At 44.0% G+C, this 20,518-nt stretch overlaps 1 protein-coding gene and 1 long non-coding RNA gene across 3 annotated transcripts in view; both read left to right on the forward strand.

Annotated features, from left to right (window-relative positions):
* Positions 1-4,947, forward strand: part of skia (v-ski avian sarcoma viral oncogene homolog a) — a 171,431-nt gene extending 166,484 nt beyond the window's left edge. For both annotated transcript variants that reach the window (XM_063033344.1, XM_063033343.1), the window contains one exon: positions 91-4,947. In XM_063033344.1, the coding sequence (XP_062889414.1) occupies positions 91-279 (189 nt within the window). In that variant the 3' untranslated portion in view covers positions 280-4,947. The remainder of the gene's footprint in view (positions 1-90) is intronic.
* Positions 4,948-19,223: 14,276 nt separating this feature from the next.
* LOC134337936 (uncharacterized) overlaps positions 19,224-20,518 on the forward strand; it is a 41,111-nt gene continuing 39,816 nt past the window's right edge. The window contains exon 1 of the long non-coding RNA XR_010016112.1: positions 19,224-19,532. This is a non-coding gene — a long non-coding RNA (uncharacterized LOC134337936). The remainder of the gene's footprint in view (positions 19,533-20,518) is intronic.

A 20,518-nucleotide genomic window follows, 5' to 3' on the forward strand; every position in this document is an offset into this window, starting at 1 on the left:
CATAAGATAGACATACTGCATCTTTTGCCATTGCAATAGCCCTTTGTCATTTCAAAACCACTTAATTCAGCATAATTTTTCCACTTTCAGATTGAGGAGTTGCAGGTGAAATTGCAACACGCTGAGGCGGATCGTGAACAGCTGCGGGCAGACCTGCTACGGGAGCGCGAGGCACGGGAACACTTGGAAAAAATGGTGAAAGAGCTGCAGGAGCAACTCTGGTTGAAACCAAGCAACTCCACCTCCAATAAAGTGGCTTCAAAAGACAGTGAAATTTAAAAGAAAAATATACACGAAACTGTGTGCATGAGTGCGTGTGCGCGCGTGTGTGTGAACGTGTGTGTATATCTTCACACATACACACAGAGGATACAAGAGTTGCCTGTTTTCGGAGAAAGAATGTTACTTCAGACACACGCACTGAAACTACCCTCCCCTAATAACACTGTACCGCACAGAAAATGTGTGCCTGCCATCCTGCCAGGCTTCAGATATTAAAACTGTTTCTGAGATACTTTAATACGGTTAGCGACAGCACCAAGGATTCTTTTACTGCTATTTAGGGGTTTTTTTTCTACAGCTCATCACGTGATGTACAGGATTCCTGGACAACTGTCAAATAATTGTACCAAATAAAACAAAAGGGAGGAGGAACAGAAAAAAATGGGGTGGGGGAGGGGTGGCAGTGTTTTCTCTGGTAACCTACAGAACTCTTCAAATTCTACTTTTGTAATAAGCTATTGAAGTACAGAAACAAAGAAAAACAGAAGACTTGATTTTAAACCAAGTTTGAAATATGGCAGTTGTTATGAAGACTTGCTTTCTTCTTGGTCTGTTTCATGTGGTTTCCCCAGGACTGCCCATCTTGTCAGCTGCTGTTGCTCCCCATATCTCTCCAATTTTTTTTTTCTTCTTCTTGATTTAAAGCACCCTGAGTCAAATCGGAAGCCATGGAACAACTTTTACTGCAACACCCCTCCTTTTAAAGAAAAAGAGATAAATTGCTCATGGAGTCTTTCAAAGACTTTTCATTTCCCCTCCTCCCACCCTCCCCAGCCACCATCTATCTCTCTCTGTTTAGTTGGATCATTTTCAGCTGGAGGGGAGTTAAATACTTTCTTGGCCTTATCAGCGACAGAGCATTCTCTGGAAAGACTTGAAAATTTTGTGGTTTTATTTTTTTTGTGTTTGAGAGAAGCGATTGCAGTGTGATTCTAACTCCAGTACACTTCAATGAGAAGAAGAAAATGGATGAAGAGAGAGAGAGAGACAGAGAGAAATATCACAAGGAAAACTGGGACAGTTGTTAAGAGATTACAAGCAACAGAAGAAAATCATTATAATTGGGACACCATTCCAAAATGTTTTTTTTGCAAAATCTATTAAATTTTACCAAAGCAGCATTTTGTACCTGCTGCTTTTCTCTGTTCACAGTATTTACAGTGCTCTTTTTTCAACAATATTATTGTATTTTTTTCAGGATTCTATTTTTTTTTTGTTTTTCTGCATTGTACCATTCGGTGATTCATTGTGTTTGCTGGACTAACATTTACAGAGTACCGGATCAGTTGGGTATCTTGCTTAGTAAGATACATGTGTGTGTGTGTGACTCCACCCCCCCCCCCCCAAATTAAGAATCAGTAATAAAAATACTGGCTTTTAAAGATACTGCAGATCAACACGTACAAAATGCTGGAGGAACTCAGCAGGTCAGGCTGCATCTATGGAAAGGAATAAAGGGTCGACATTTCGGGCTGAGACCCTTAGTCAGCTTATGTTAAAGATACCGCGACTGGGCTAAATTCATATTGGCACAACTTCTGCACAGAACAAATCTGAAGTAGTTCTATAAATTCTTTCTGCTCAGAAGAATTTGTTGCATTTTAATTAGCATTTTCCGGAGGAGGCATGGTTCTGTGCTTTGTTTTGATCACACAAACTCTGTAAGTTCTTCAGATATATTACCAAGGAGATCCGAGGTACTCGCTTATTGGGGGAAACGAGGATGTCGATTCTTTTGGCTTATCGCTGCACACTTTTGTCTCCCACCTCCGATTCACTCCCAAGTTTCACCCATAATGAATGCTCCCCTCCCTTCTCCCACCTATAACACTATTACATTTTCTCACAGATGTCCACCGTATTTACATCCAAGATCCAGAACATGGCATGAAGCCAAACTCCCGCTGAGCTTACTACTAACAAGTGCCATGGTAGCGTAGTAGTTAGCGCAACACCATTAACAGCTCGGGGGGAGGGGAAAGGGGCGTTTCGGAGTTCAGAGTTCAATTCCAGCACCACCTGTAAGGAGTTTGTGCACTCTCTTCGTGAACCATGTGGGTTTCCTCTGAGTGCTCTGGTTTCCTCCTACAGCCCAAAGATGTGCAAGTGTGTAGGTTGATTGATCATTGTAAATTGCCACGTGGCTAGGCTGGGGTTAAATAGGTGGGTTGCTGGACACAGTGGCTCGTTTGGCTGGAACGACCTATTCCACACTGTGTCTGAATAAGTAAATAGAATGTGTTAGGGTGGGGTTGGTTGAAGCAGTTATGGCAAGATGTACAACTCTGCACCTGCTGTGTTATCAAAAACTGAGCCAGGACCCAATAAGATCGAGTAATCTGGTGTTAGTTAATGTTATGTTGTAAACTACATTAATGTTTTTTTTCTCTCAATACTTAAAAGACACTCGCTGCTGTGTTTCATTAATAAGGATAAAGAAAAATATTTATTATACAGAATGAGTAAAAGCAAAAAAAAAATAAGTGTTTAAAAATATTCTGCATGAATCCAGTATAATCACCATTGTTACTGTGAGATTTAAGAGGCAGGTCTTCAGCGATTAGGTACAAATGAAAGCTATCGATTGGAAGAGTTGACAGGGCAGCCCAAAAGGTGTGGGTGTTTAAATCACAAATCTGGAGGTAATGGGGTGAACATTGTAAACTTTTTTTTTAATGGTGCAACAGTGGATTGTGATAATCCCACCGTACTATGGGATTCAGATTCACGTCTGTGAAGACAAAATTTTAATACAAACACATAATAATTCCCCCGTTATGAGTGCAATGCAAGCGGAGCATAGATCACGCTTATGCAATTATGTGGGATATTTCTGCTTTATCTGTTTTTTTAATGGGAAGACTCAATATCTTTCATATGCATGGAGTTACAATATTTCTACCATACAGTACTCTTTAACGGGCATTAAAACTTGTATATTTAAAGGGTTTTATGTTTATATAATATGCAAAAAATCAGCCTTATATGTCATTATTCTTTTCTGGTGTCTCATGCAATCTGTTATATTGACTTTCCTTGTTTGATACAGTTATGCAAAAAAGGAACAGTAGTAAGCAGCCACTGACTTTCCTGACAGAAGAGATGTCTTTTTGTTTTGTGCTCTTTTTGTAAGCAGCTTATTGTTCAATCAGTAGTGATGATTCATGTTACTTTCATACAAACGTTTCAAGTAGTTGGGGAGGGGGGAATAAAAGGCAAAAAAAAATTCAGGAAAAAATGTTTTTAAACGAATACATTCTTCAGCAATAATGCTTTTTATCTGAGGGGCAGCTAACTACAGCTGGGTTTTTGCACCAATAATCTCCAAGAGTTACTTGATGGAAAACAAAAATTGTTCAAATAGTTTTTAGTTAAATCTTAATAGAGTTTTGCATGCAGATGAGTGAAGAGTACAGAAGAGGGTTGATTACAGTAATAAAAATAGTTTTTCATATTTTTATGTTAATGTAGATTTTTTATTTGTAATTTTTTATACCAGTTAGTTTTCTTGTGTGTGGTGTGCGAGTGTTGTCTTTTTTTAAGTAATGTATGCATAAACACATAAAGCAGTATTTTATCCTTTAACACAGTAACACAATAATCTATTATTTTATGGTGCGGTCTCTGTTTTGACTCTACTATCCCCATTGCTATTGTTTTATTGTCATCTGATGCAACTTATTTCCATATCATTACAAGGGATTTTTTTTTATATATGAAAACCAAACTCCTGCTTTGAATAAGAGTCATGAGCCTTCTATTTAAGGGGAACCTATTGGCATAAAAACCCAGTAATCATTTTAAACTGCTTCACTATGAACTAGCCAGTGTACAAAAAAACCCTGTAAATACTTCTTTTCATCATTTTATGCTCTGTATTATAAGTGTATATTGTGCTCACCTCCAATATTTTTTCTGATCTATTAATATGTTATAGTTGTTATTGGATTGTGTCATTGTCTGGATTACTGCAATCAGTAATTGCTCCAAAGGACTCACTTTGAAATGGGTTCCAGCTTTAACTGCACCCTCCAAACCTTTTTTTTTCAAATATTTGAGAAATTCAACTTTAATCTTTACTTCAACCGCTCCCCCCCAAACTCCCCTCTTCTCTCCCCCCCCCATATTAAGGCTGTTTTTCTTTAATTAAACAAAGCGTCATTTTTTATTCTCCTCAGAATAATTCTTAAGAAAAGAATAAATAATTGTTATTTGCAACAGTTGATCTTGAATGACACTGTATTTGGGCCTCCTTACTGCGTCTATGTTCTATGTCAGCCAGCGGGACTCTCGGTCGCATTACCTATGCATTTCAACATATTTATATTTGATTTTCTTTCATATGTAAGCTGCTGCTAAGATAAGCAACTTAATTTCCAATCTTTAGAACTATTTTTATGTAATAATAAATGTATGCTTTCTTGTTTATAAATGCCTAAACAAAAAAAACTGCTTGGCTTATTTATCTACTGCGCTGTGTACCTGTCTGCCCCTCCTCCTCTCTCCTTTCCACCATTCCACTCCCTGACCTTCCTACCAGTAATGTAATATAAAAGACTTGATGAGATATGTAAGAAATAGCAATGCAAAATCACAGTTTGCAATGGACACAGTGACTGAATGTACAGTGTATAGATGGCATTACCATAAATAAAAAAATGTTTGCCCAGAACATTGCTTTTCATCTTTTGACATGATCTACACTTCATTAGAAACATCAGAATGGGGAAGAAGTATTATCCAAGTGACTTTGACCTTGGGATGGATGCTGGTGCCAGATGGGGTAGCTTGAGTATTTCTTTTTTACATAAACTCCTGATCTTCTGGGATTTTAATGCACATCTATAGTTTTGGTCACCTACCAACAGGAAAGGTGCAAATAAGGATGTTGCCGAGTCAGGAGGACCTGAGTTATATAGAAAGATTGATTAGGCTAGGTCTTTATTCTTTGGAACGTAGAAGATTGAGAGTAGATTTGAGGTATACAAAATTATGAGGGGGATAGATAGGGTAAATGAAAGGAGGCATTTTTCCACTGGGGTTGGGTGAGACTGCAACTTAAGTTCACAGGTTAAGGGTGAAAGGTGAAATGTTTAAGGGGGAAGATGAAGGGAAACTTCTTCACTCAGAGGGTTGTGAGGGTGTGGAGCGAGCTGCTAGTGCCTGCGAGCTCGATTTCAACGTTTGAGAGAAGCTGGAGAGGTACATGAATGGAGGACTATGGTCCCACTGCAGGCCGATGGGAGGAGGCAGTTTAAATGGTTCGGCACAGACTAGATGGGACAAAGGACTTGATTCTGTGCTGTTCTTTTCTAGGACTCAATGACAATCTCTGGAGTTTTCAGAGAAAAGTGCGGAAAAAACGAAAAGCATCTAGCAAGCAGCAGGTCTATGGTGAAAATGCCTTGTCAATGAGAGAGGTCAGAAGAGAATGGCCAAACTGGTTCAAGCTGACAGGAAGGCAACAGTTACTCAAATAACCACACGTTATAGCAGTGGTGTGCAGGTGATGGACTGAACATGTACTAAGTTTAAAAAGAGAGGATACTGACAGAAGCAAGTTAGTGTCACATTGCTCACACCTTGGAAGTCCCCAGAACCTTTTTTTTTTGGCCTCTTGTTAAATTCCAGTCCATGTGGAAATGTGAACCACCATTCTGTTTTTTTGGACGTAATTCTGAGTCAGGATCTTCCTGCAGCTGGCTTCGGCAGCTTTAAGCTGATGAAATTTACTTGCACAAATATCTCCAGGTTGGCCTAATTAGTTAGATTCCCAGAGGAGCTGCCGGGCATTTTGGGGGAAGCTGCTACTTCTCCTGGGTGTCTGCACAATGCAACCAGACTGCTTTCCTCCAAGCAACCTGAATCTCTTTAAAACAATTTAAGGTTCTTATGGGGGTGGAGATTAATTTACTTTAAACTAAATGTCCTACAAAAACAGGAAAGAAACTTCCATTAGTGTCACAAGAACTTAAAGGTCTGTACAGGAACTGAAGTACTCTCAAAGCGGTATTGGGCCCTGTCCAGCCCAGCACTCCCTCAGAGTTTTACTGAAATACCAGTCTCGTTTACATCCCAGAGTGGGACATGAGCCCACAGCCTTTCGGTCTGAACTTGCTGAAGCCACAGATGTTGCTGTCACTTCTGATCCATGCTGCCACAGAGGAATTATGCCGGCAGTTTTGTCTTCTTCCCTCTCCGTCCTCACCCAGGGCCTCAACCCAACACCATTTGCCTCCACAGATGCTGCGTGACCCACCAGTTCACCTACTATTATGTCTTACCATCATTGATGAATAACCCTGTTATACCTGGTCCTTTGAATATTATCTACATCAAAAACTCAATGAACCCTCTTCTGGTTGGTGTCTCTTTTAATATTAGAAATGCAGAAAGAAGTCCAGCCTATAATCTACTGTTGAGTTATTAGATACCCTATTGAGTACTTCTGTTACCTCAGAGGCTACTGTAGACCAGGTGGGTGTCTGCACAGTCCCCATGTGAAGTTGTCTACCATTTAAAGGAATCACATCATCATTATTGTGTGGCATGTTGTGTGACATGGGCAGTCACGGTCTTTCCATGACCATGATTGTTCTTGGCAAATTTTTCTACAGAAGTGGTTTGCCATTGCTTTCTTCTGGGCAGTCTCTTTACAATACGGGTGACCTCAGCCATTATCAACACTCTTCAGAGGTAGTCTGCCTGGCGTTTGTGGTCGCATAGCCGGCATTTGTGGTCGCATAGCCAGCACTTGTGATTTGCAGCAGTTGCTTCACTGGGGGGGGGGCTAAACTGGTGCGACACCTTGCCCAGGGGTGACCTGCGGGCTAGCGGAGGGAAGGAGCAGCTTATGCCTCCTTTGGTAGAGATGTATCTTCACCTTGCCACACCCTTTAAAGGAACAGGGGTGAGTATAACTGAGCAAGACACTGAATGGTCAGACAGCAGCCATATTTCATTAGGAGTTTGAGAAGATTTGGTTTCTCACCTAAAACACTCAAAAACTTGTACAGATGTACCATGGAGAGCATTCTGATAGGCTGCATCACCGTCTGGTATGTGGTGGGGGGTGGGGAAGGGCTACTGGCTACCGTGCAGGATCAAAAGCTACAGAAAGTTGTAAAATTAGTCGGCTCCACCTTTGGCACTAGCCTCTGTAGCATCCGAGACATGTTCAAGGAGTGGTGCTTCAGAAAGGCAGCATCCATCATTAAGGGTCCCTATCACCCTGGACATGCCCTCTTGTCATTGTTACCATCAGGAAGGGAGTACAGAAGCTTGACGGCACACACTCACTCATTCAGGAACAGTTTCTTCCGCTCTACCATCCGACATTGAACCCATGAACAATATCTCACTATTTCTGTTTTTGTATTATTTTTTAATTTAACTATTTAATATACATATATATATTATTTACTGTAGTTGTTTTACTTACTGATTTTTCCTATATTATCATGTATTCCATTGTACTACCGCTGCTAAGTTAACAAATTTCACGACATATGCCAGTGATGTTAAACCTGATTCTGACTCCGAATGGTCCAAGCTTTACTGGCAGAGGAAGTTTTGTTTCTAACATCAAGCAACGCACTCTCCTTACGTGGAAGTACATCACAGTTCATTCACCACCATGGGGTCTAAATCGTGCACACTGTGAATATTTGACTGCATGGACAGTAGCTGTTCATCACTGTATTGTTTTTTGTTCTGTCAGAACCTTCTGAAGGTCTGGCAGGAAAAGGCAATAAATGCTGAGCAAAATACCTGATGGATTTTGAAGAAGTATCATTGGACTTGAAATATCAGCAACTTCTCTCTCCCAAGATGCTGACTGGCCTACTGAGCATTTTCTATTGATATTACCACTCCCCAAATCCGATTAATGAAATGCTGTTATATGCATGATGGGCTGAATGGCTTCATTGTGTACAGTGATGCTTCTATTATATGCTAATTATTTGGCTTCCTATTGTAGCCACACAACACAGGAATCACATCCACTGTATCCATGCCTTTTTCAGATTTAGACCTATCTATTTTTCTAGGTATCATCTGATCACCACTTCAGAGCAAGGAATTTATTGGGATTAAGTTCTACTTCCATCTTTTATTTGACTTTGTATCTATTCTTTCGTCAGTTCTTGTGCTGAGACTGAGGTTTGATGCATTACGAGTGAAACACTGAGTAACAAAGCACGGGGCCAAGAATGAAGGAGATTGGCTCCTTCTCATGGTTTCTCTGGGTAATCTGACTGCCTTCATCTGATGGTGAAATGGACCTCAAGACTGGACCAAGGAAATGAAGAGGAGCATTCCATTCAAGACTTCTCATTATCTTCGAGTGTGCGTTGGGACCATCCCTTCAGTTGACTATCAATGCCACTGTGAAGAGAAGCTGTTTAATGAAACCAATCCTTAATTAATGTCTACAGAAATAGGTAGAAACCCTCTAGGGTTGGATAAGAGGCTTAATGCTCAGTGTTTGTTGCAGCTTTGTTGGAGCTAAAGGTTAATGAGACACTGCAGCTTCCACGTGATTACTGTAGCACAGAGCAGGATAGCAAGGGTCAAAACAGGGGTGGGAGAGGCAAGGATTGGGGAGGCTGCAACTGGGAGACTTGGTCAAGTTTAACAAGTCCATCATGTCAGCAGAGAAATATGGTTCAAAAGATGAGTAAACCAAGCTTCTTGGCTTTGCCATCTGTCCTGTGACTAAAGAAACAATTTCTTCTGAGAGCACCGTAACTGGCCACATGATATCCCAGAGCACGCTATAGCTGCTGTGGTACGTTTAGGCTGTGGTCACCCATATAATGTATAAACCATTGCAGCTAATACACCCCAGCAAGCTCCATAAATCACAATGGAATTACAAGCAGGTAATCTGCTTGCGGGAATTCTGGCGAAGGATAAATACTGGCCAGAATACTGACGGGGAGCCAACAGTGGCCAGGGGATCTTACACGTTCACCTAATGTTGGTCTAATATTTATTTATTTATTTATTGAGAACAAGCACAGAATAGTCCTTCCATCCCTTCGAGCTGTCCCACCCAGCAAGCCCCTGATTTAACCCTAGCCTAACCCCGGGACAATTTACAATGACCAATTAACCTACCTACCGGTATGTCTTTGGACTGTGGGAGGAAACCAGAGCACCCGGAGGAAACCCACATGGTCAGGGGAGAACGTACAAACTCCTTACAGGCGGCGACAGGATTCTATCTGAAAGATGGTACCTCCAACAAATGGAGCATCCCCCTCTCCTGGGTAGGTTGCTTGAGTTTTGAATTTGGACCTGAGACTGACAGAACAAAGGCGAACGCCTTGGTTAATATTTGCACTAAATTCAATACCACATACATTGTTTGCATAATTTCAAAAAAAGACAGATTGGTGCTGGGAAAAGAAAGTTGATTTTTGAGAACGCATGTGTGGAGGGCGTGCAATTTTGCTTGTTGCACGTACAGGAGGGTTGTACGCGGGTTCCCTGTGATTCCCGCCTCTCGGTACGGGCACACGTGGGAGGCACGGGAGCGTAGCAGTTAGCTCAATCACTTTACAGCGCCAGCAATCACCAGTTGAGGTTTGATTCCCGCTGCTGTCTGCAGGGAGTTTGTACGATTTACCCGTGACTGTGTGGGTTTCCTCCAGGTGCTCTGGTTTCCTCCCACATTCCAAAGGCGTATGGTTAGGGTTAGTGAGTTGTTGGCATTGGAAGTGTGGCAGCACTTGTGGGCAGCCCAATGCAAACCTCACTAATTTGGTTTGACGCAAATGATGCATTCTGCTGTATGTTTTGATGCACGTGTGGCAGTCAAAGCTAATCTTTATCAGTTCTGATGAAGAGTCTCAGCCTGAAATGTCGACTGCACTCTTTTCCATAGATGCTGCCGGGTCTGCTGAGTTCCTCCAGCATTTTGTGTGTGTGTGTTGCGTAATCTGTATCACCTTTACCTTTGGCTGTTCTCCTCAGCACGATGGCTAAGAACCAAAAGTCTCAGTGCTAGCCCACTGGAGTTTCTAATCTTGGAGGGCTGATTGGAACCCGTCACGCCTCCCTGACTTCAGCAGCCTCTTCCGCCACTAGTGGTGTTCAGAAAGTACATTGGGTCACTGCAAGGACAGCCGCTCAGCCCAGAAACTCTGCCCCAGCATTTTGTATCCCCTTGAGCTATTTAATCTCTCCCACTTCCTCTCTCTCTAACCACTTCAACATTTCCAGCCCTCCCGACCCCTGTGCCGGTGTCAGCTGCCCAACTGATCAAACTAACTTCTGCACCATCCGAAGCGGCTCCCGGAGGTTTCCACCACACTGCCCCCAGGGTCAGGGCTTTACTCCCACATCCGCTCACACTTAACACTTCAGCTTTACTAACCACAAATCACGGATTTTACAACCGGAGTGCCAACACAATTCCCCAGTGGAAGGAGGCGGTTTGACCTCGCAGTAAAATTCACTAGCACCATTCACCTTCGTTTCCAGAGCCACAGCAGGGTAACAGGACCTTCTGGCCCAACAAGCCCCTGCCGCCCAATTACACCGATGCGACTAATTAACCTACAAACCCGTACGTCTTTAGACTGTGGGAGGAAACCGGATCACCCGGAGGAAACCCAGGCCGTCACAGGAAGAGCATACAAACTCTTTACAGTCAACGATAGTATTTGGATCCTGGTGTCCGGCTCTGCTATAGCCTTGCGCCAGCTCCTACGCGAGCACGCAACTCCGACCTCGTTGTGCGTCATATAAGCTGCCCACAACTGGATTTTGGTAACTCACTGAGAAAATGGAAATTTAGAAATACAACCCTGCTCCCTTTGTTTTAAAAAAGGAAGTCTTCACTTAGATCCTGTGCAGTCACACGTCTGGTCTTCTCCGACAGCACACTCCATACCTACAGCCTGTAGCGTCAAAAAGGAAAAGGCAATGGGCAAATGGGAATGGCAACCAGCAGCTCCTTTCCAAGACACTCAATGTTTTCACTTAGAAGTCCACTGTTCTTTGTTCATCGTACTGGGTCTAAATCCCGGGACACCCTCCAGAAAGTACTTGGTCTGGTACAGAAACACAAAAGCCCAGGAATGGAAAAGGCTACAGAGAGTGGGAGGTACAGCCCAAACCATCACAGGCCAAGTCCTCCCCACATTGAGTACATTGGCAGGGAATGCTTCCACGAGGAAGCATCATCCATCATCAAAGACCCCCACCCCCAGGCCATGCCCTCTCCTCACGACTACCATTGTACATGAGGTTCACCAGCTTCAGGCTCCCGAGCCGGCGTTTGATAACCTCACTCACCACAACTCCAAACTGATTCTACGACCTGCGGACTCACTTTTAAGGACTCGTGTTCTCAGTATTATTTTTATTTGTACAGTTTGTCACTTTGGGTGCTTGTTAGTCTTTGTTTATGTATAGTGTTTTTTTTTATAAATTCGACTGTATTTTAAAATTTTTTCCTGTAAATGCCTTCAGGGAAATGAATCTGGATGGTAACAGGTGCATGCTCCGGTGGCAAATTTACTTCAAACTTTGAGGCACTGTGCAATCACCTTCACTTTTCTGGCTGCTGAAGTCTGAAAAGGCAGCTTGCCACCAAAGTGTCAAGGTGGATGTGAACTACGACACACACGTCCTATCAATACACATGCAGCCACATGATTGTTTTCACTTATATCCGCCCTAACTGTCCCTGCTCCTCTCCCATAGCGACTGACCCGTGGCAGACATACGCGTCCAAGTAGCCGTTCCTCAGTTGTTCCCGCGGTCAGTAGGCGCTGGCTTGCTGTTTGACCACGTACTAAACCACAAAACACACCTACCCTATTGTACATCACTGAAACAACAGCTCTTCCCAATTTGCTGAACCCCCTTTAGATTGGCTGTATTTGTTTATCTCAGAATCAGAACCAGGTTTACCATCACAGTCATAGGATGTTTTATTTTCTGAGGCAGCAGTAGGTCACCCATTTTAATCCCACTTCCCATTCCCATCCCAATATGCCCATCCATGGCCTCCTCCACTGTCATGATGAGGTCACACTCAGGTTGGAGGAACAGCACCTTATGTTCCGTTTGGGTAGCCTCCAACCTTGAACATTGATTTTTCAAACTTTTGGTAATGCCCCCCCCCATTCACCATTTCCCATCCCCCTTTCCCTCTCTCACCTTATCTCCTTGCCTGCCCATCGCCTCCCTCTGGTGCTCCTCCCCCCTTTTCTTTCTTCCATGGCCTTCTGTCCCCTACTATCAGATTTCCCCCTTCTCCGGCCCTGTATCTCTTTCACCAATCAACTTCCCGGCTCTTTACTTCATCCCTCCTCCTCCCGGTTTTATTCATCACCTTGTGTTTCTTCCTCCCCTCCCCTCCCCCCACCTTTTAAATCCACTCCTCAGCTTTTTTTTCTCCAGTCCTGCTGAAGGGTCTCAGCCCGAAACGTCGACTGTACTCTTTTCCATAGATGCTGCCTGGCCTGCTGAGTTCCTCCAGCATTTTGTGTGTGTTGCTCAGATTTCCAGCATCTGCAGATTTTCTCTTCTTTGACATTAAAATATTACTATGTTATAACTATATATTACTGTACAGAAATCTGATGGTGGAGGAGAAGAACCCAGTTCCAAAACTCCTGTAGTTGGTGCAGAATTAGTGAGAAACACAGAGACACTGTAATTAGGCCGTTCACCGTTCAGTACAATCATGTTGGTGCTTGGCCAAGTCATTAAGGCATCGGTCTAGTGATCTGAAGGTCGCTAGTTTGAGCCTTGGCCGAGGCAGCGTGTTGTGTCCTTGAGCAAGGCACTTAACCACACATTGCTCTGCGATGACAAACGTGCCACGCTGTATGGGTTCTAGTGCCCTTCCCTTGGACAACATCGGTGTCGTGGAGAGGGAAGACTTGCAGCATGGGCAACTGCCGGTCTTCCATACAACCTTGCCCAGGCCTGCACCCTGGAGACCTTCCAAGGCGCAAATCCATGGTCTCATGAGACTAACAGATGCCTATTATTATTATTACAATCATGACTGATTATCTATCTTTGTACTCTGTTCATACCTTGTCTGCTCTTCCCTCAGCCCCTCTGCCATTAGAGGGCATACGTTTAAAGTTTGGGGGGAGAGGGGGAGATTTAAGAAGGAACCCAAGGGGCAAAATTTTCAGACTGGAGGCTGGAGCGTATATAGAACGAGTTGCCAGAGGGAGTGGTAGAAGCAGGTAAAATTACAAAAATTAAAAGATCTTTGGTCAGGTACGTGGATAGGATAGGAAAGGTCTAGGTGTGGCCCAAGTGTGGTCAGTGCAGTATTGTAGCAGCTCGTGTAACGTCTCACAGCTCCAGCGATTCCTGCCCCCATCAGAATCAGGTTTAATTTCACTGGCATATGTTGTGATTTTCGTTGTCTTTGCGGCAGTGGTACAATGTAATACATAATAATAGATAAAGGTGTGAATCATTGTAAATATATATATTAACTGCATATATATATATATTTACTGTGAAAATAAAATAGTGAGGTAGCGTTCATGAGTTCAATGTCCATTCAGAAATCAGATGTCAGAAGGGAAGAAGCTGTTCCTGAATTGCTGAGTGTGTGCATTCAGGCTCCTGTGCCTCCTTCCTGATGATAGCAATGAGAACGAGGCATGACCTGGATAATGGGCGCCACCTTTTAGAGGCATTGCGCCTTGAAGATGTCCTGGATACAACGGAGGCTAGTTCCCATGATGGAGCTGACTAAGTTTACAAGTCTCTGCCCGTAAGGGGTTGGTATGTTCTCCCTGTGACTGTGTGGGCTTCCTTTGGGTGCCCTGGTTTTCTCCCACAGTCCCAAAAGACGCATGGGTCAGTAAGTTACGGGCATGCTATGGTGGTGCCAGAAGCAGGGCGGCACGTGCAGATCACACCCAACACGGTCCTTGAAATGTGTTGCCTGTTGATGCAAATGTCACATTTAACTGTAGATTTGATGTACATTTCATAAATATATTTGCAGTTGCACAGTTTGTTGCCATCTGCACTTCGGTTGATCTTTCATTGATCCTGTTACAGTTACTCTTCTGTAGATTTGCTGAGTATGCCCACAGGAAAATGAATCTCACAGTTGTACGTGGAGACATGTATGTACTCTGATAATAAAATTAACTTTGACAAAAAAATAGGTGTTTTTCAATGCTGAGGTAGACAACTTGTTTAGCATGAACACATTGGGCCAAAGGACCTGTTTTCAATGCTGTACTATATGGTATAATCATCAGGACCACCAATGAGTTATAATACAGAATGAGGCCATTTGGCCCGTTGAGCTGGTGCTGGATCCTTCTATGAGCAATCCAGCTGGTCTCACAATCCTATATATATAGGCAACCGTTAGTCTCATGGATTTGCGCCTTGGAAGGTTTCCGGGGCGCAGGCCTGGGCAAGGTTGTATAGAAGACCAGCAGTTGCCCATGCTGCAAGTCTCCCCTCTCCACGCCACCGATATTGTCCAAGGGAAGGATGTTGTCTCACAACCCTACTTTCTCCCCAAAGCCCTACTAGATCTCCCCCTTTGAGCACATACCCAGCATCCTTTAGAACATCATACTGAGCCTGTTCCCTCTGCTCTCCCAGTGACAAGTTCTACCCTCTACCGCTCAAAGCCTGTGACGAGGTACCCAGGACCAGACACAGTGGTCCAGTTGTTGGCCAAAGCAAGCTTATATCACAACATTTTTGTTCTTGCTCTCGGCATCTCGTTTTATAAAGCTAAGTACATCCATAGTCATAGTCATAGTCATACTTTATTGATCCCGGGGGAAATTGGTTTTCGTTACAGTTGCACCATAGATAATTAAATAGTAATAAAACTATAAATAATTAAATAGTAATATGTAAATTATGCCAGGAAATAAGTCCAGGACCAGCCTATTGGCTCAGGGTGTCTGACCCTCCAAGGGAGGAGTTGCAAAGTTTGATGGTCACAGGCAGGAATGACTTCCTATGATGCTCTGTACTGCATCTCGGTGGAATGAGTCTCTGGCGGAATGTACTCCTGTGCCCAACCAGTACATTATGTAGTGGATGGGAGACATTGTCCAAGATGGCATGCAACTTGGACAGCATCCTCTTTTCAGACACCACCGTCAGAGAGTCCAGTTCCATCCCCACAACATCACTGGCCTTATGAATCCCAATATTTTTCACCTTTTCAAGCTGCCCTGGAATCCTTCAGCAACCTTATACACATTTATTCCCCTATCTCTCTACTGTTGTCCCTCTCTTAGAGAGACTTGTGCTTCTCCCTTTTCCAGTTCCCTATGAGGCTCCCCTCTCATCCCTTCTCTTCTCCTCACCTGTCCCTCACCTCCCTCCGGGACCCCCTCCTCCCTCCATTTCACCCACGGTCCACTCTCCTCTCCTATCAGATTCTCTCTTCTTCAGCCTTTTACTTCTTCTACCAATCACCTCCCGGCTTCTCACTTCATCTCCCCTCACCTGGTTTCACCTATCACCTGCCAGCTCGTACTCCTCCCCCCTCCCCTCACATTCTGGTTTCCGATCACCTCCTTTCCAGTCCCGATGAAAGATCTGGGCCTGAAAAGTTGACTTTTTAAAAAAGTTTCCCTCCATTGACACTGACTAACCCGTTGAGTTCCTCCGTCATTTGGGTGCTCTGGATTTCCAGCATCAGCAGAATCTCTTGTTTATGCTTCCGACCCCCCCCCCCCACCGTTTGTAACACTACAGTGTTCAGCATTAAATTTCAGTTCCCTCTCTCCACCTATTCCACCAGCCTGTCCAAACCCTCTTGAACTGACCATAACACCAAGTCCTCTCTTCACTCCTGAAACTGCTGGGTGAAGGAATTTCACATTTTAAAGAGAACAGTGGACGATACATCAACGTCAAACCGAAACTCCCACACTCAGTATTCTGCACAGGGCTGCCATAGGTTCTGCTCTTTGGGCGAGACATCACAGATCGAGGCACAGAGCAGCACGCTCACACAAAATGCTGGAGGAACTCAGCTGGTCAAACAGCCTCTGTGGAGGGAAATACACAGCCGACATTTCGGGGCTGACACCCTTCAGCCAGGGCTGGAAAGGAACGGGTTAGAAGCCAGGAATGAGGTGGGAGAGAAGTCCAAGTAGGCGGGTGGTCGGTGATACACACAAAATGCTGGAGGAATTCAGCAGGTCAGGCAGCATCTAGAGAAAGGCATAAAGAGGTCTGAAACGTCACCTCTCCATAGATGCTGCCTGACCTGCTGAGTTCCTCCAGCATTTTGCGTCTGTTACTCTGGGTTTCCAGCATCTGCAGAATCTCCTGTGTAGGTGATAGGTGATAGGTGAAACAAGGCCTCACGTATTGAAGCCCTGTTTACTCGGTCACCTGTGTGAAAGAGCCTGTGCCATTTTTTTTCCAGAAATGTCGAGGGGTTACCATCCATCTGCAAAATGAGATTTAACCCTTAACCCACATTACCAGAAACTAGATTTCATCATGCAGCTTCTTGTGGGATCTTCCACTAACGATATATGTCACTTATTTACTTAATTAATTAATTGAGATGCAGCCCCTGATTTAACTCTAGCCTAATCGTGGGACAATTTCCAATGACCAATTAACCTGCTAATCAGTACGTCTTTGGACAGTGGGAGGAAACCATGTCATGGGGAGAACATAAACACTTCTTACAGGCAGCAGCAGGAATTGAACCCTGGTTGCCTGCACTGTAAAGCACTGTGCTAACCACTACGCTACCAGGCTGCCCTTGGCTCTTATTTGTTCCACATTCTGACACAGGCTGCTGTTCACTGGCTATAAAGAGCTTTAGGATGTCCTGAGGTTGTTTGTGATAGATGTTATACCTACAGAGGTTATTCTTTTTATATTATTATCTGATGTTTTAGTGGTTTATGTGAGCATCTATTATGGAGTTGCCATTCACACAGCCAGTGCTCAAACTCCACTCTGTTTCAGAGAATCTGCTGGAGGTCATTGCATTGTCAAACCAATCAAGGACAGAGATAATTTTTTTCCTGTCTACTGAGAATAGCTGGAAATTTAGGCTGAACTTACGTGTCAACATGAGGTGAATTTCCTGATGGACGTTAGCTTTTAAAACATTGTATTTAACATTTCTACTGTATTATCTCCTAGAGCCCCACAATGTTGCCAGCCCGCTGGGCAGTCTGCCAGACAATTCTGAGTTCCTAATTCCTCCCACATTCCGCAACGCTATACTTCTACATGTAACACCTCTGTATTTCAGGTCAGAGGGGAGTGGCTGTCAAAACACAGGCTCCAACGTCATTTTCCTGCACTGGATCAATCTGTCTCCGCTTCCCAGGACTGGTTTCATTACAACTCTGGCAGAACTACACAAAGGTTCATGAATCCCTGAACACTGTCTCACTACTTCTCTTCTTCACTCCTTTATTGTAACTTATTGTAATTTTTAAAGGCTGCCACTGATCAACAAATATGGCAACTGAACGGAACTGTTCTGAAGAATGCCTTTTACGGTTTATATTCCGTGTATTTTTCGATCAGTTATTTTGTTGTCATTTGAGCAATTTTATTTGCTCGCGGAGGGGGAGGGGGGGGTTTGATGTTTTTCTTTGAACGAGTTCTGCTTTGTTTCCTGGCTGTCTGTGGGGAAGACGAATTTCAGGGTTGTAAACTATTTATTTAGTTAGTTAGTTATTGAGATACAACATGGAAGAGGCCTTCTGGCCCTTTGATCTGGGCTGTTCGATCTAATCCTAGGCTAACCACTGGACAGCTTACAATGACCAACTAACCCGCCAACCAGTATGTCTTTGGATGGTGGGAAGAAACCAGAGCACCCGGAGGAAACCCACACAGTCACGGGAAGGAAGTACGCACTGGGAGCTGAACCTGGGTCGTCTGCACTGTAAAGCGCTGTGCGAACCACTACGCTATCCTGCCGCCCAGTCAAAGTTCAAATGTACTTAGAACTTTGAACTCTAAATAAACTTACTATCAAACATAAAAAGGCATCCGTATGTCTTGTGAGACCATGGATCTGCGCCTGGAAAGTCTTCACTCTCCAGGGTGCAGGCCTGGGCAAGGTAGTATGGAAGACCAGCAGTTGCCCATGCTGCAAGTCTCCCCTCTCCACGACACCAATGTTGTCCAAGGGAAGGGCATTAGGACCCATACAGCTTGGCACCGGTGTCATTGCAGAGCAATGTGAGATTAAATGCCTTGCTCAAGGACACAACACATCCCCTCAGCTGGGGCTTGAACTCATGACCTTCAGGTAGCTAGTCCAATGCCTTAACCACTTGGCCACGTGCCTACACATATATGTCATCATTTACTACCTTCAGATTCATTTTCTTGCAGGCATTTACAGGGGAAAACAGAAATACAATTGAATTTATGAAAATCTGTATATAACACAGATTGACAAACATCCAATGTGCAAAAGAGGGCACATTGTGCAAATTATAGAGAATTAATACTGAGAACATGAGTTGTAGAGTCCTTGAAAGTGAGTCTATAGGTTGTGGAGTTGAGGTGAGTGAAGTTATCCACGGTGGATATGATATGTCAGTGATATTACAACTGATAAATGTGGGACCAGGGATCTGAGCGGCAATATTACAGGCTGTGGCCGCACACGGTCAAATAGTTGGCTGATTCAAAGGTCCTCCAGTCGCGAAGGCAGGGTGGGTGTCTGGGCGGGCGACGTGGAGTGCAGGTGGTGTCCGATGATCCAAGTGCCCGCCAGCGTCGTCACCTCCAGGGGAGCAAGATAAATACATCGTGAGCTGAGGCTGGGGGTGAGCAGCGCCATCGTCTCTCTCACACACACGAGTGGCCGTCGCGCACGCAGGTTCACAGCTCTAGTCTAAACAGGGCTAAAGATTCTGACCCTACCCTCGGGTCAGCAAGTCGCCCTGTCTGTCCCACTCCCGGGCGCTGCGCGCAGCTTGACGGTGATAGCGAGCGGTGGGAGCTGCGGTTCATTGCTCGGTGACCCGCAAGCTGTTCCGCAGACAGAGAGGTTCCCCAGAGTGTCGGCGGAGATTGAATATTCACGCGTCAGGCCCGCTCCCTCGGCAGCAGTGATTGATATGTTTTATATTAATCAGAGGGATGCAGTTCTATTAATGTGCAAATTATATGCGACTACTCCACGAGGATCAGAAAGATGATTGCTCTGTGGGTTCACTGACGATGTTAAAGAGAGAATATTGCTGACAACTAACGATTGCCTGCAGCACAAGGTATCAACACCTCTGATATTGCTTCGTTTTGTTTTCACGCTACAGTCCATTTCCATTAACTGAATAACTTACTCACCACAAAAACGAGGTTTGCTTATGATACTCCACTCATTAATGGTACATTAACTCGGTGGCATAATTACCTGGCAGAGTACTTGACATTCCTTATTATCCCGTCTTCGATGGGCAGAGGCTCGGAGGCCTCAGAGCAAGCAGACAGTTTCACCCCTTGTCTCTCCTGAATTCAGAAGAGGAAGGCCTAAGATTCTGGAAGGCCTTATCTTAGCTTGGGGCAGACAGGAGCTCAACAAACAATTAGCTGCCTTTTTTTTGAAGTGTGGATGCAGCTGTTAAGGAGAGTCTGAATCTGACTGTCTGCATGCTCGTTTTAGACTTGATCCTGTACTTGGGGCTGCCACTACAAGATCGCCCATCTCCATCTGCATAACGTTACCCTTCTCTGTCTGGCTGATTCAACCCTCCCCCCCACCTTGTTTTCAAATCCTTCCACAGCATTCCCCCTTCCTGTTATTACTCCACAACTATCAGGCTCCTGAACTGGGGTGGACAACTGCACCCATCTCAACTCTGAACTGATTCCACAACCTACAGACCCTCTTTCAAGAACTCCACAACCCATGTTCTGACCTGGATCTGGGCCATACCCTCCAAATATCCGGACGTGCCTCTCGGTTTTTTTTTTGCACTACCTTACTTTCCATTTTCTATTTATGATTTATAATTTAAATTTTTAATATTTACCATCAATTTGTACTCCAGGGAGCGCGAAGCGCAGAATCAAATATCACTGTGATGATTGTACACTCTAGTATCAATTGTTTGGCGACAATAAAGTATAAAGCATGTTTGGTTATGTTTTTGCATATTTTGTCCTCTTGCACATTGGTTGTTTGTCAGTCTTTATTTACGTAGTTTTTCATAAGGTCTATTGTATTGCAAAGGTGAGATAGTCAAAGGGCCTCGTC

Source organism: Mobula hypostoma, chromosome 25 (genome assembly GCF_963921235.1).
Source record: "Mobula hypostoma chromosome 25, sMobHyp1.1, whole genome shotgun sequence".
In the NCBI taxonomy this organism is placed as follows: domain Eukaryota; kingdom Metazoa; phylum Chordata; class Chondrichthyes; order Myliobatiformes; family Myliobatidae; genus Mobula; species Mobula hypostoma.